This window comes from Melanostigma gelatinosum (assembly GCF_949748355.1).
Source record: "Melanostigma gelatinosum genome assembly, chromosome: 11".
In the NCBI taxonomy this organism is placed as follows: Eukaryota; Metazoa; Chordata; class Actinopteri; order Perciformes; family Zoarcidae; genus Melanostigma; species Melanostigma gelatinosum.
This window is the reverse complement of record NC_136644.1, coordinates 26,174,110-26,190,909: the sequence shown is the minus strand read 5'-3', so window position 1 is coordinate 26,190,909 and position 16,800 is coordinate 26,174,110. Positions and strand designations below refer to the sequence as shown.

General features: G+C 45.5%; 1 protein-coding gene across 1 annotated transcript in view; it reads right to left on the bottom strand.

The window, feature by feature from the left end:
- Nucleotides 1-12,936: 12,936 nt before the first annotated feature.
- cacna1ab (calcium channel, voltage-dependent, P/Q type, alpha 1A subunit, b) overlaps nt 12,937-16,800 on the bottom strand; it is a 72,750-nt gene continuing 68,886 nt past the window's right edge. Inside the window, 4 exon segments of the mRNA XM_079279326.1 lie at nt 12,937-13,709; nt 14,363-14,604; nt 14,944-15,031; nt 15,033-15,146. Of these exon segments, the coding sequence (XP_079135452.1) occupies nt 12,987-13,709; nt 14,363-14,604; nt 14,944-15,031; nt 15,033-15,146 (1,167 nt within the window). The 3' untranslated portion in view covers nt 12,937-12,986.

Below are 16,800 nucleotides of genomic sequence, written 5' to 3'. Positions count from 1 at the left end.
AGATAAATGTTGGATTGTATTTTTTATTTTGGCGGGAAACTGTCCCTTTAAACGGTCAACAAAACTCTGTTTATATCATTTTTACATTCCATGTTTTGGGGTTGTTGAAGTTGTGGAAAATTGTGTATTTTTTCACGAAGATGTGTGAACTGTGTGTGTGTGTGTTCACAGCAACGAAGGTTTTGATAGTTTTTGGACAACAATGGAGCTCTGAAGCACAGAGGGATTCACGTAGATCAGGCGTTTGGAAACACACACAATGCTTGACAGTAAGATCAGTTCATTGTTGGTGTTTGATGGGATTTGATGCATCGTGGGGGAAACAGTATTGTTTCACATTTCTAGCTGCACAAATGTGTTGGGGACACGGTTTCAGTGATGGATTCTCCGGAGCAATCCTGCACCATTATGGGCATATATATATATATGTGTGTGTGTGTGTGTGTATGTGTGTGTGTGGCAACCTGATTAAGATGCAGAGTGCAGAGGCCAGACAGTCACGGTGACGTGGAGCTCGAACAGCTCAGAGCTAAAAAAAGACCAGCGCAGGAAACGTCTTCACACAGGATGCATGCATCGTGAGGCAGAGACACCGAGCGGCCAATCAGAGCGAGGCAGTCGTGTTGCGGATGCATATGTGTCATTGCGTGTGTCGCCATTATGATGAGTGTAAATTGATATTTGACTGGATTCAACAACACATAAATGTATATTTCCACATTTTCTATATTAAAGGAATACTTTAATAACTAAAAGAGAGAAAGCATGAATAGTTTAAGATCAATTTAGATCTTAATATATTCATGGAATAATGATCTCCACAACAATGCAAACATTCAAACTAGAGTAAAATAATTTCAAATTTATGGCAAACACATAATCATGAATCTTCCAGACATTTTAGCGTAAAGAGATATTAAATAAAAAGACTAAACTTTAATAATAACAGGTCCATCTTTGACTGTTTAACACATGTTAAATGAATGACCTTAAGATATTTACAATGTATCAGTTAATAACTCCAAATACAAGAAGATCAAAGTGTTTCAGTGAGGACGTCATGCTCCGCTGTGATTCGCTTAGAAAGTGGCTCGTCTGATTCTCTTGAAATGAAAATAAATGGGTGTGTTGTTTCTCTGTGTGTGTGTGTGTGTGTGTGTTTTTCATCATTTCGATGATCACATGTTCACATGTCAGGAGGCTGTGAACACATGACCTCACGCCCTCTCACAGCGCCGACTCTGTGTGGCTAACAGAGACGTTTCATTCCAGCAGAGGACTGACTGTGAATGAGGAAGAATGCCTGCATGTGTCCTTGTGTGTGTGTGTGTGTGTGTGTCTGTGTGTGTGTGTATGTATGTGTGTGTGTGTGTGGCAGCAACAGAGACAGGAAGTGATGCGTTGATCCCGGCGGGCAACAGAATATGTAGGAGGGTCTATTTTAAGACTCAGCTGCAGGACAGAGCTGTCCAGTACATCTGGCTTTGTGTGTGTGTGTGTGACTGTGTGTGTGTGTGTGTGACTGTGTGTGTGTGTGTGTGAGACTGCGTGTGTGTGTGACTGTGTGTGTGTGTGTGCGTGTGACTGTGTGTGTGTGTGTACGTGTGTGTCATGATGCAGTGGGAAGGCTAATGGCTAGAGGTGATGCTTTTAGTGTTTTTAAACCTTAAAGCCCACAGATAATTGCATCTTTTCACAAATATTAGGACATAATTCTTTTTTTAGCCTCTTTAGGTGTCAGTCAAATGACACATCAGAGTTTTGTATGTGAGGAAGATGGGAGACGGACAAACAGACGGACAAACAGACGGACGGACAGAGAGGAGGAAGGATGTGAGGAGGAGGGCTGCAGGACGAGGAGTTCAAAGAGAGGAAGGGGGAAAGAGAGGAGGACGGATGTGAGGAGGAGGAGGAGGAGGGCAGGACGAGGAGTTCAAAGAGAGGAAGGGGGAAAGAGAGGAGGAGGGATGTCAATAAAGATGCGACCACACAGGGAGGGGAAAGTGTAGGACGCAGCAAAAAGGTTGTGTGTGTGTGTGTGTGTGTGTGTCGGTGACGTAGTGTCGGATGTAGACGGAGAGGAGGAGGAAGAGGAGGAGGAAGAGGAGGAGGAAAAGGGAGGCAGACCGAGGACACTCGGTGAGGAGGCGTTGGATTCCAATGTATTTTTTTGGATTATTAAAACCTAAATGACCACTGATGTTCAATTGTGTGTGGGGAAGCTGCCAAAACTGTCAGAAATAAAAACAGTAATTTTATGTAATCTGCAGTGACAGATCATCCTTTAAAAGTTTGACGTACCGTAAACATTTGTGTATAACATTTCTGCAATGGAAAATTATATTCTGGCAAAAGTTAACAAGTAAACAAACTGTACACACCTGTAATCAACATTTTAATATTGGAGGAGGTTCGCGTGCTGCTCCTGATCATTTCATATGAAGTTTAATCCCTAAGAATGAATCATATTTCATGACTTTCAAATATATATTTCGTAAACAATACCTGCAGCCGTCCGACCTCCATCCTCCTACAATCATGATTCCTGTGCTGGAAAACACGTTTGTCCCCAGGTTCTTCAGTCGGAGTCGTTTAGTTTAACGCACACAAACAGTTGTGATATGTACAACGTGAGCACGACAGAACATAACGACTGAGGACACAGGAGCCTCTACGAGACAGGGCCACAGGATTAGGAAGTAAGTTGTGACTCAACTCTGCTGCTAGTGTTCCGCAACAGACTTTCACTGACTCAAATTATGTGTAACAGACTGTGTGGGCTTTCTTTTGGCACCTCTGGTGTTCCTGCTGAAATGCAGAAGGAGAAAGATGCACTGGAGCAGTTGAATGACTTCGACAGTAGAATTCAACAGAGAGCTGCAGTGATGACGCATTTTTTTTGTAGTCCAACCCCCAGAAGTTAGCATCACCCCGCCCCCCCCCCCCTTAATAAAAAAGCCAACCCTAACCCTAACCCTAACACCACTTTTATGTGTGAATGCAATCAGCAGAAGTAAAAAGCTAACATTAGGCTATAAAGTTAACGTTAGTCTATGACGCTAACATTAGTCTATAAAGCTAACGTTAGTCAATAAAGTTAACATTAGGCTATAAAGTTAACGTTAGTCTATGACGCTAACATTAGTCTATAAAGCTAACGTTAGTCAATAAAGTTAACATTAGGCTATAAAGCTAACATTAGTCCATAAAGCTAACGGCAGTCTATGACGCTAACATTAGTCTATAAAGCTAACGTTAGTCAATAAAGTTAACATTAGGCTATAAAGCTAACATTAGTCTATAAAGCTAACGTTAGTCTATGACGCTAACATTAGTCTATAAAGCTAACGTTAGTCTATACAGTTAACATTAGGCTATAAAGCTAACATTAGTCTATAAAGCTAACGTTAGTCTATGACGCTAACATTAGTCTATAAAGCTAACGTTAGTCTATAACGTTAACATTAGGCTATAAAGCTAACATTAGTCTATAAAGCTAACGGCAGTCTATGATGCTAACATTAGTCTATAAAGCTAACGTTAGTCAATAAAGTTAACATTAGGCTATAAAGCTAACATTAGTCTATAAAGCTAACGGCAGTCTATGAAGCTAACAGGCTATAAAGCTAACGTTAGGCTATAAAGCTAACATTTGTCTGTAAAGCTAACGTTATTCTATGAAGCTAACGTCAGTCTATAAAGCTAACATTAGGCTATAAAGCTAACGTCAGTCTATAAAGCTAACGTTAGGCTATAACGCTAAGTCTACAAAGCTAACGTTAGGCCATAAAGGAACTCCACCACGGTCACATGACTTCACGTTTCCACCACTAAGCTAAAGGAGGACTAGTGTTCCAGTGACGATGTCTTCTCATTCTCAAACAGGAGGAAGCAGCTCCTCTGACACTTACCAATTCAACACATTACATATCTTGTTCAAGACTCACAAAACCCGATGGTGGAAAAATGCCATCGCCGCGAGGTTGCATTCAGCGGAGACTCAGAACTTCATATGACATTTGGATCCAAGAAAGCGAATATAGCTGTTTCACAAAATCCTTGAAACAAACTTTTTTTTTTTACCTGTAATCGGACGATGAAAATGTCAGATTTTGTGTAATCTGGCTACTCAATTGTTACTGCGTGTGGTGTTGCAGGATGCAGGATCAATAAAGCGGACAAGAAGATGGGTAGAATGCATTCTCTCTGGTTTATTCAGGTTCTTTAGGAAGAGTTCTGTTTGAAATTACAAAATGCACTGGTAGAAACAGCAGAGATAGATAGAGAAAGAAACAGAGGGAGATAAGGAGATGGTCAGAGAAAGAGAGAAAGAGAGAGGGAAGGGATTTCATATCCGGAATAAACAGGAATAACATCACCAGATTCAGGCAGCTCTTTACTCTCAAAGGGGTTGTTTTCATCAAGGAAGCGTTTTCTATTCCTTCTCCCCCGTTTTAAAATCATTTTTTCTTTTTTTTTGTAATGTTAGTTAAAGTGTTATCTATCCTTGTTTCCCCCCCCACGTTTTCCCCCCGTGAAATAACTGGCAAATATAACAAACAAACATTCTTTGATTTCATCACCAAAGTCATTTCCATTTTTTTTTTTATCAGGATGATTTTTATTTTCACATATTTTTTTTTTTTTTGGTCAGGTTTTTTTTCTTTTTTTGTTTTTAAAAATAGAAGAAAAAAGAAACACATTGCTCTTAAAAACATCTATCTATATATATTTTTACATATATATACTTTTTTCTTTATATTTATTTATTTTTTTAATTCCTGAAGTTGACTTGTTACCCCACATAGTGGCATGCACATTGCACATGCAAATCTGTAATTAAATACTTCTCTTTTATCTTAAATTGCCATGTATGTTTATTTTTTTTCTCTTTTTTTTCCCCCGACTTGCTGAGTGAATCCTGTATGGTTTTCTACTGTGGCACTGGTTTCTACTGGGTCCGATGGGTTGCATGGCGATGAGATGGGTGGTTGACGGTTGCTTCGGAGAGTTTTCCCAATGCATCTCTGCACCGGCAATTGAACGACATTCAACCCTTTGTAGCTGGACGGCTCAGTATTGATTTAGTTTTTTTTAAACATGGGTTTAAGACAGAGATGTCTCTAATCTTCGACTAAAGTTTTACGGGATTGGAATCTAATTCTTTTGACACCTCAATCTTGACTTCTATCAAATGATAGGTTACCAAAAATGGGGTTCAATGAAGGAGCTAATGGTTCATTTCGGCCTTTGCAAACCTAAACCAATCAAGCACAAAAAGCCAAATGAATAAAATGTGTCCATTTTTGTTGCAGTGAACTGTAGATGTGTCACTTTCCCCTGTTTTGTTGACTGATCACAAGAAAAACACAACAAATGTTTTGACCGTCAGAGAAGAATAATCAAATCCGAGCTACAAAAGGTTAAAAAACAATCCTCGGGATGTTTTGGGAGAGATCGGCCTCCAGCGTTCCGGGACGCTGACGTCAACGCGTGAGGACAGATCTTCTGGAAGCAACCTGTCTCCACTGGGTTTGATGGTGATGGAAGTGAATGGAGGAGAGAGAGAGATGGATGGAAACAGAGAGAGAGCGAGAGCGAGAGCGAGAGGGACCTTGGGGGTTTCTATCGCGACAGCAGGAGACACTTTTACTCACGTCTCTGAGGAATTCATTTACTGTAAATCAGCACTGAGTCCGGCAAGTATCTGAGGTAAAGAACGTTGATAACGTGCACAAAAATGAATACGTCATTCCTCACAATACACCTGCCCTTTAATTAACAGTATTAGCAAAGATCACCCGTTAGCGGCAGGCTAGCCGCTGCGCTAAAAGGAGCTAAAAGGAGCATCTATAATGCTTTAATGTATCAGGTTGGACACAAACACAACTCAAAAATGAATGCTAATGTTGCTCCGTGTCTGTATCAGTTGCTGACTGTTAGCTAACATTTTAGCAATAGGCTAAGCACTGTTTAAAGGACCAGTGTGCAGGATTGAGCGGCGAAGTTGCAGATTACAATACATTTCCAAGCGTGTTGGAAAACTACGGTGGCCTTCAGGTTTTTTACGACATGAACATCATGCTGTATTGAAGAAGACTTGAAACTAGAGATTGAGACCATAAACTCATGTTTACAATGTTTACTGAGGCAATAAATCAAGAGAGAAGTAGAGTCATTTTCTATAGACTTCTATACAACCAGAGGAGTCGCCCCCTGGTGGTCACGAGAGAGAATGCAGGTTTTAAGACACTTCCGCATTGGCTTCACTCGGCAGAACCGGAGGTTGCCGTACGTGTTTGGTTTGTCCTCTCTGGGCTACTGTAGCAACATGTCAGTCTACCTATTTAGGCGAATATAACAATACTTAGTTTCAGGGGATTATACACCAATAAGACATATAAAATGAATATTATATTCAGTTTCTGCTGATAGAACCCTCAATCCTACACACTGCTCCTTTAAGGTGATTTTTTTACCTTTTAGTGGATTAGTGCAGCCTTAAACGTGCTGTATTTTATGCGATAAGTATAATGTCAGAGAACAAATTATTAACTCGAGTGAATAAATGATAGATTATTGTGCAGAAATCATCAAGGAATTCACCCCCAAATACCCGCCGGACTCCATAAAGAACCGAAGACGAGCACAAAGACTCAGACAGACGTTCACAGACAAAGCACACCCACACATGTGAGCATGAACTCAGTCAGCCTTCACTGCATTCAGACATTCACAATGAGTGGCAACGACAGCTCAATCCCACCACCTTGTGTCTGCGATTGGTATTACATGAGGAAAGAAGGAAGAAAAGCAGATGAACACGATGAGTTTTTCCAGAAAGTTTATGGATTATATCCACAAGAATTACTGAGCCAAAATGTACAATACAGTGGGAGAGAATGGGTGCGAGAAATGACATGAGTATCTACTGAGCCCCCCCCCCCCCCATCGTCCAACCCCCCCACACGTCCTGGCTGAACTTAAGTGATCCCAGAGGAAGGTGAGGAGTGGGCGAGGGAGGAGGGAGGATGAAGGTGGCGACGAGGACATTATGATCTCACGTGCGTGCCGTGATTGTCTCAGAGGGAGAAATCATCGTGTCCTGTACAGTGTAAGGCACTGAGGGTGACCTACTGTAGCTGATGTTGTCAGGACACGTGCGCGCACACACACGCACACACACACACACACACACACACTTAGTGCTGTAACGATTAATTGATTAACCCACGGAATATAAAACAATAAGAATACTGATAATCGACGGATTAAGTCATTTATTAACCATAAAAGCCAAACAAGTGCTTTTCTTCTTTTTGATATCATTAATTTTTGTCATTAGATTCAGAAAATGTGATGTTTATTGTTATTAATCTATTTATATACAGATAAATAGCAGCTTTATAGTAATATAGTTACATAGATGCACCTTTCTGTGCATTTATCTAATTATTTGTAACTTCTCATATGCACTTTCATTTAAGCGTGCTGACTTCATCATTTTTTGTTTTAATTATATTTTATTTTACTTGACAGAAGAAATTTAAGGAAAAAGTGATCACATCTTATTGGCAATTGGAAATCAAATACGCAAACGTGCAAGTTTAGCTCAACAGCTAATGCACCAAAAACAGCAAAATTATACTCATTAAATAAAACAACTTATTATTCATAAAAATAAATATCCGGAATAATTAATAATAACAAAAAATAATCAGTTTCAGCCCTGAATACATTCAAATACCACTCAAAACACCTGCGCACACACACACACACACACACACACACACAGAGTAAATGTCTCCCTGTCGCAGCAGTTACCCCGCCCCCCCCCCCCCCCCTCACAGTGGGCGGGGTGACAAAATGGCGTCTGAGCATGAGGATGAGGATGAGCCCGAAAAGTGGTCCAGTGCCATTGTGAAATTGTGTGTTAACATCACTACGACCTCTGCTGCTGCTGCCCCCCCCTCCACACACACACACACACACATCATTACGATCTCTCTCGTTGCCTCTTGACGCCCCCCCCCCCCGCCCCTCCCTCCCCGCCTCGCTCTTGACCCCCCCTCCCCCCCCTACACACACAGGCATGCACACATCTAGTGCTGTACAAAGGGGAGACCACGGCGTGGCTTCAGCTACATAAGCACAACTTTTGGCAGCGCTACTGTACATTAAAACCCACTGTACTTTGTGTTTTTTTTGACTGTTTTTTTAAAGAGAGCCCTTATTCGTGTTTTTTGTCGACGCGTTGCCTCACGACTGACCCACTGACACAATTTCACAGCCGACTGAGTGGATGGTTTGGTGCGTTTTTTTGTTAGTTTTTCCTTCGTCCCGTAACAAAGAAGAAAAGAAGACTGATGGGTGACGGGAGCCGGAGGTGAGGACACAGACAGCAGATGTGGGGAGAAGCGATGACTTCGCAAAAACCTTGCAATACACCCCCCTTACCCCGTTCAAAACAACAACAACAAAAAATCGAAAACAAAAGATCAGATGTTCAGATGTTTTTTCTTCTTCTTTTTTCCAAAGAATGGGATTTGATCTCGGGAAAAGCACACACACACACACACACACACACACACACACACACACACACACACACGCAACATGCTTTCACACAAGGGCAGTGTTGTGTGTCGGCCATTTTGGATCCGCTGTTACAATTCTGGACAAGCGAGTGGTGTCGTGGAGCCAAAATGGATTATTTATTTATTTTCCTGCCCGTCCGTCAACACGCATCGGCGGCGTGTTGGTGTTGGTGTGTTGGCAGGCGGCTGATGGGGGGACGTGATGGGGGGGGGGGGGGGGGGGGGCAGAGTGTGTAATGTAGGGTTAGTAAAAGGAGAGAGGGGGGGGGGGGGGTGGGGTCAACATTACAACGTCTGACGCCACGGCAGGTAAAACCATACAATAACTCAATCCGAGGCCTGCTTGGTTGGTAGCTCTTCCCACACATTGTCGAACTATCTAGCTACCTCACTCTAGACTAGAGGGACCTGAGAAGTAACCTCCGTAAACCGCTCACTACACCGGCCAAAACTGGACCCACGACATGTCTGGGATGGACGCAAAATGCCACGCCTGACAAAGGGGGGAAGGGGGGGGGGGGGAGGTGAAGCCAACAGGGCTAGCTTACTTGCTAGCAGCATCCGGTACACCACGTCTTTAAAAGTCAAAACAAACGAGGCTCGGGTTCAAACTGTGTGGAACTCTTTTTTTTTTTTGTGGCACGTTTGAGTTTTTGTTGTTGTTGAAGTGATTACGCCCAAACCGGATGTGATTTAAATTGTCCCTGCATCGAAGTGTAGACTCTTGGCTGTTTCCTCACCACGGCCCATGTCCCCACATGTCCCTGTCTCTATGCTAGCGCGGGGAGCCGGTGGGACTCTTAAGGCGTAGTTTGGTTGATCTCAACTACTACAGAGGGTAAAGGGAGGCGGGGGAGGCAGATGGGAATAAGGAGGGGGTGACGAATGTGACTCTGATACAGAAGGCACTGTGGCTCTGTAGGGTTTTTCTGGGGGGGGCGTCCCCAACGTGCCGTGAACCTCGTTTGATGGGAGGTGTGGGCAGAGGGGTTTCGGGTTTGCGCCCTTCGACTCCCGCCGAACGAGTAAACAATCAACAAAACCAAAACCCCCGTCCCTTATCCCCATCTGCACTACGCTATGCTCGACTACTAGGTCTGGAGGCAACACATTTCGGGAGAGGAGGGAGAAAAATGGGGAGGGGAAAGGGTGATCTGGACAAAGGGACATGAAAGAAAACGCTGTCACTGTGTGTGTCAAGAGACAAACGCGGGTGTGTCGATCTTTCACAATCTTCTCCCAACCTCCCGGTTCATTGGTCCCTTTTTTCAACGGTGCCACAGCGTCGCAGCTTCTCCTCCGAAATACAAACAGAGAGGACGCTTATGAGGTCTGCATAGAGTCAAAACACGAGGACTGGGGGGGGGGGGTTCGTCTTCTGGCATAGCGCGACTGCGATAGCAAACAGCGCGAGGTTTTTCAAGAGTAGCTCGATCGTCAACCGTGTCATGAGCATGAACGGCGTGCAAAATAAATAAATATCTGAAACTTTAAACTCTGTCTGTTATCTAAACTACCGATATTCTATCTAGATTTATACGTAGCTTATCATCTATATTCATCTATACTTTATCAAGTTATTGAATATTCAATAAATGTTGTCCCTCATTACAATAAGGATGAAACTATGAGTCCTAAGTGTTTCTGTCCCGCGACGTGTCTTCAAGCTGAAAGAACAGATGTCAAAAGCAAATGGACAGAAAAAGAAGAGGATTGATGAGCGAGGAGAGGTCGGTGGATACTGACGCGGGTTTTGGCAGAGGAAGTTTCAGCTTTGCTACAACCTCATATCGGGGATTTGGTGGCTGTTCTCTGGTTATCCAGACCTGAGCGAAGGGGGTTGGACGGGTGTAAGGGGGGGGGGGGGGGGGGTCAGCATTGGCACAGACAGGCAGACAGAAGGACTGGGGCCGACACACGGACAGATATGGCGTCTCTCAGGCTGCATCCATGTTTCCCCGACTAGGACTGGACTTCATCTGTACAAAGATATAAGAGACGGGTACAAGAGGAGGTTTCACTCCAGGTCTAGAAAAACAGGATGTAGCCCGGAGGCTGTCCCGTAGAGGGGGAAGGCAGAAGGGCGGATAATGTGCGCTGATAACTGCCCCCTGGTGGCAACACAAACAGAAGAGAACAACGCCACCTGACACCAACACTGTACCACCAATACTGTGCTGTCACTGCCGGCAACCGGTCGCACTACAAAGCTACAGCGCCAGACGGAGGGAAAAGATTGAGATTCGTCGTCTTTTTTTTTGGCTGCAAGTTGAAGAAATCAACCTCGGTAGAACTTCAGTAACACTTGGCTCGTCTGGACCCTCTGCAGTGTAAAATGCAGACGAATTCTTCCACGTTCTCGACGATCTGGTCCACCCCCCCTCCCTCCTTCTTGATCTTTGGGTTGGCTTGACAAGAGTACTGACCCGGTGAATCACTGCGAGCCAGCTAGCCGAAGCTCCCCGCTGAAGAGAGAGCGTGTCTTAAGAGTTGCGTTACAACGCGCAACGCCGCTGAGTGAGCGTTTCCCCGAGCCGTCGTCGCCGCGACACTTCGCCGGAAGGCATCAGGAACCCGGTAAACGTCGTTGGACGCGGGGGATTTTTAAAAAACATAACAGATGTAAATAAGATGGACATAGCATACTTAAACTCCAAACAGCATGACAACAAATCTACAGCAACAGTTCCATCAATCAGCATCATCAGCATTGTCATCGTCATTTTGCATTGACATTGATATCATTATTCATCATTAACAACAATAAATCAAGTGTGGTGGAAGCCCGCTTCTCTCCGCTCTTTCTCCCTCTCGTCTCTCAAGCAGGACAGGAAACTTCAACGTGATACTGCAGCGTCTCCCGTCTTGTTAACAGTTCGTAGCTTTTTATCGGACAAAACGGACGAACGTCAAAAGCCCGTTTTTTTCGGTTGAAAACTAAACGAAAACTTACATTTGAGATTTCGGAGCGCGAGAGAGAGAGAGTCTGAAAGAAGAGGACTTCTTTTGTAAACCTAAATGCAAAGTTTCCTACAAAGACCCCAGGTCCCACCCACACCAGTTAGATCTCCTCTCTAGTATGTATTTAATCGATCATGCAGGCTTCCATCAAAGTTTGGACTCCAAAAAAGATCAAAAGGAGGCTGAGCGAATGCAACAGAAGAACCAAGCTCCAATGTCCGAAGAAGAACAAGAAGGAGAAGTAATCGAAGAAATTTGTCTTTTTCCCCATCCCTCCTTTCCTCTCCTCCGCCCCACTCAACCGTGCGATGTCATTTCCTGTCAGGTCATCCCGTAGCCTTTTTTGCCGGGTGGTGTAACCGAGGAGGAAGGGGCATGACGAAGTGTCCGACTCCCTTCTCAAGTTACCCGAGGCCCACCCTAACCAACAGCGCACTCGAACAGGAAGTGAGCCCACACGTGCTCCCCCACCGCCTCCCCTACACTACCACCACCGCTGGACAGGAAGTGATGTCACACCAGATCCGTCAGCATTAAGTGAGTCTTTAACAGTAAACAGAGATGATAAAACTCATCAAATATCAGCCAGCGCTGTGATTGGCTGGTTTTTGCAGTATAGGCGGAGCTTCCTGGTTCTGTCCCTTGGAAAGGAAAAAGGTTAAAGATAAAGTGGTTGTTCTCCCATTTTTTCTTTTCATTGTTTGTCATGTAAAGTTTCATTTTGTTCTTCATTGTTCAAGTTTGATTTTCTGGAGGCATAGCTTGGCATGTAAGGGTTAGGGGTCCTGGCTTTGTGTTAAATCATTTTTCTTAAAACGTATCTGTTCGAGGAGCAGAGTCGAAGCAGTGGACTCTGCGACTCGTTTTCAGGATTTTTACGTGAGCAGACCGGCCAGCGACAGATCTGCACACGTCTGACGAAACTAACCAATCACGCGACAGTCTGCAGAGAAGCGTCTTTAGGCCTCGTGAACCGCGATCATCCCCGGCCGTTTTTGCATGCTCCTCCCTTCGCTTGTTTTTTTCTGTTCCCACACCTCTCTCTTCCTCCTTCAGCCTGGCCTTGCTGGTCAGGCATAGCATTCTGGGAAGTGTAGTTCTGAGAGAGGCAGAGGTAAACCGTGCCCCGGGCCTTGCCATAGTTGTCTTAGCTGTCTCTTTTTTTCATTTTTATCCACGTGCTGCTCTGTCACTGATTTGAGTCTGACACAAAATCTGTAAAAGGCTAATTGCAGCACCTGCGCCCCCCTCCCCCTCCGCTCGTTTGCTCTCATTTAGAGTCCGAGGGGTGAGTGTAGAGGGTTTGGAGGGCGTCCAACCCCCTTCTCACCACCTCTGCTTGATTAAAAGTCTACGAATCCAAGGCCAGAGCACCGGAGGCTGCTATTATTCCCCTCTCCTGCCCTTATCCCTCGCTCCCTGTGGTTGCTAGCACCAGTCGTCCTCGTCCGTCTCACTAAAAGGTTCATGCAGGCCCTTGCGGGGCCCTCGGGCATGGGGGGGCCGGTGCTGGGGGGGCACTCCAGGCGGCCCCCGCCGGTGCGGGGAAGGGGAGGACGAGCGGTAGCCATTGGGCACCCTGCGTGGATGCGGGTGAGGGGGCGGAGGGGGCCCGTGGCGGGCAGTCCTGGGTGAGCGTGGGTGCGGGTGAGGATTCCCCCCATGTGGGTGCGGGTTGCCGTGGGAGAGGCTTTGCTCGTAGGCGGGGGGCTCATGGTGCCGCTCGTACTCGTAGTCGCGCTCGTAGAAGGGCCCGTCTCCCTCCAGGCTGTCCCCGGGCGGAGGCCCGCTCCAGCGGCCTTGGTGAGGGGACCTGGGCGAGCCGTGGAGGGGCGAGCGCGGGGACTGGTGCTGGGGGGAGCGCGGCGAACCGTGCCGGGACGAGGAGCCCCCGTGCTGGGGAGAGGCCTGGCGTGACGGGGGTCGGTGGTGGTAGCCTCTGTCGTGGTCTGGCGGGGAGAAGTGTCGGGGGGAGGGCGAGTGCAGTCGGCCCGGCCCTGGGGGGCCGTAGCTGGGCTTGCGGACGGTGGGGGAGTAGGTGACATGTGGACGGGGAACAGCAGGGGTCTGGGGCAGCTGGCGACGGCCTCTCCGCGGAGTGCTGGTCCCCGAGGTGGAGGGGACCGGGCTGCCACTCACCGAACTACTGCCCTACAGCAAAATGTAAACAAGGAAAATCAAAACGCACCACAACAACAACACCAAGACCAGAATAGAGAAGAGTGGAGATAGATAGATAGAAAGGTAGGAAGGTAGGAAGGTAGGTAGGAAGGTAGAAAGGTAGATAGATATATAGATAGATTGATAAACACCATTGGAAATCATCCAAAAACATAGTGATGAGGCAAACAATTGACACCAAGAAGCCACACGTCACATTGAAGAAAAATGGACAGAAAGAGAGAAACAGTGATAAAGAAAAAAGCATAACACAAAAAAGAGATATCCATAAGTAGGTGTATGACTTTGTGTGAACTCTTCCTGGATAAAAGAACAGCTGTTGTGCTGAGTGCAAAAAGGCAGAGGTTGCAGATCACTTCATGAATAATGACTGAAGCGTAACCTGCTGTGACTACAAGAGCATAATGTGACTCGGATGTGAAGTACCACTGTCAGTGCTGAGGTACTCGCAATGACAGCACAGAACATCCTCAAAGCTATTTACCCAACCTGCAAAAAGCTTAATCAAAAAGCTTAATAGAAGCTCATCTACTTATATGGAAATGAAGCAGAACAGGAAGGAAGGTCTCGGAGAGTATGCGCTCCCTAATCTTGGCTTTGATCTCAGTGTCTTTGGAGCCCACCTGTCTGTGTCCCCGTCCATCGGGCCCCTCGCTGGGCGAGCGGGACCATTGGCGGTCGTGGGGATGCCTGTGGGGGTAGTCGTGTCTGTCGGGGCCGTAGCGCTCCTTGTCCATGGAGCTGTGGTGGTGGTGGTGGTGGTGATGGTGGTGGCGACGGTCCTTGGTCCGGCCGCGGTCCCGCTCGCGCTCCTTGGGTGGGAGGTCGCCCGACTGCGTGGTGGTGCTGAGGTCTGTGCCCAGACCTAGCGAGGAGATGTCTCAGTTTACATTCGTATAAACAAGGGCCACTCGAGGAGCGGTCATACAAATTAAGATTACGACATCACCCTCACGTTACCGTGGTAGTCAGCCATTTTGAAAAGCAAGTCAGAGGTGATTTTTAATTCAAATGAGAACAAACTCGTCATCTGAAAGCTGGGAACCTGAAGATTCACTTTTCACCTAGAACCTTCACTTGTTCTAGTCATGAAAATCAGTAAGAATTAATTATTTGTTGTTAATTATTTGTTCAAAACAGGCAAAACGAACACATTCATACTACATTTTGTCAAAGGTTTCGATGTCGGCTCTGAGCGACTCACCCGTGTCGGCGTCGGTGTATCTGGTGAGGGAGCGCTGCGAGGCCCGGTGACTCCTGTCCCTGTGTCGGCGACCTCCTCCGTGTCTCCCCCTCCTCGGACACCACCCTCTCCAGGGAGTAGTCGTCCAGCCTCACGCCCCGGCCCGTGCGCCCGTGGACCAGGCTGGAGGTGGAGCGACGCATCGGGCTGGTGTCGGTGATGGTCTGGGAGCAGATGAAGGGGAGAGCAGAGAGGGAGATACGGAAAGGGAGAAGGACACAAGGGAAGAACAGAAGGTTGGAGAGGAGGTGATGAGATGAGGAGAGAAAAAGAAGGAAAGAAAGTGAGATTTAATGCATTCGGACTGGTCGACACTCAACACTCGCTGAGCTGCATGTGGTTGACTGTCTGTCAGTGCATTCCTGTGTGTGTCTGTGCAAATTGAATGACAATATGTGACTTGGGTCAAACAGCAGTACCAAATAAGTCGGGTTGTGGTTCACCACACTCGGACACGAAGGTTACATTTAGTTTGAACATTTTGGCTCTGCACACTTCTGATCTGAAGCACTATTTGACCCATCTTAAAATCATTCATCAGCTTATGGTATTTGCATTAAAGTAGCTTGACCCATACTACCTGAAATCCCTGACTACCAAGCCTTTGACAAGCACATATAATAACATGCTTCTTCACCAAAAACATGGGGGGGGGGGGGGGGGGGGGGGGCAAGATAAACAGGAACTGACAGGGAGAGAAGAAAGGGGCTAGAGAGACAGAGAGCAAGCATGAAGGAGGGCCATAAAAACCATGCCTCACATGCACCCACTGGACTTTTCCACATGGCAGCCATGTTTCATTCAGCTCACGGTCAGGTTGGAGAGATCCATTTCAAAGTTGGTACATCATCACACCAGCAAAGAACATCGGGTGTTTGACGCCGAAGACCCAGACATTACTGTTACTTTTCATCACAGTCTAAAATTCTTTTTTATTACTTCCTAACTGAATTTAATTCAATATCTATTATTTTATCTGTTATTTTATTGCTTATTCTGCTCATCACAAAAATATTGAAATAGTCTTCTTTATTTTTGCCTGCTTGTCTCATATATAAGTCTTGTCTTGTATACGTAGGTATTGTTTGTCAACAGTGTGACATGAATGAAATGTGGCAGCCAGGTGGATAAGGTAAAAATACATTCCTTAACCTTTGAGTCTGGTCAGAATGCTCTGCAAGAACCCAACAGAAACATCAGACAGGATTGACCGTCACAAAGATTTTAAGTGCGATGCTCTAACTTTCACTGTAATAAATTCGGTAGAACTTTTTCTGCTGTTCGGGTCAAAGGATATTAGTTCTGCTGACTTTATGGTTACGGTTTCATTCCATATTATAACGTATAAATACGTTTTTACCATTGACAAAAAATGCTTTTTTTGCCATATAATTAACATTAAAATGCTGCATAAATACAGTTTCTGCCATGAAATAAGACGGCGTTTTACTGTGAAACGTGAGTGGGCTAAAGACACTGCCTTGCGTTGCCCCCACAGAATAAATGAATGACTGTGGCATTATTATAAAATGTACCGTTAGTTGCTCTAACTAGAGCCACAAAGAAACATCATTCTGTTGACATGACAAACAGAACAACGACAAAGCGCCCGATTAACTGATGACTCACAGTGACGGAAAGATGTTTAATTTTACGTGAACCAATTTTAAAAATTAAAAACATAACCGTCTGTGTTTATAATCAGCAACCATTTACGTACGACGAGCAATCACGGACGCATTCGGCTGAAAGTCACCAGTTGGCAGAAATGGCTCTTTGAACCCGTCTAGTACTGTGTGTGTGTGTGTGTGTGTGTGT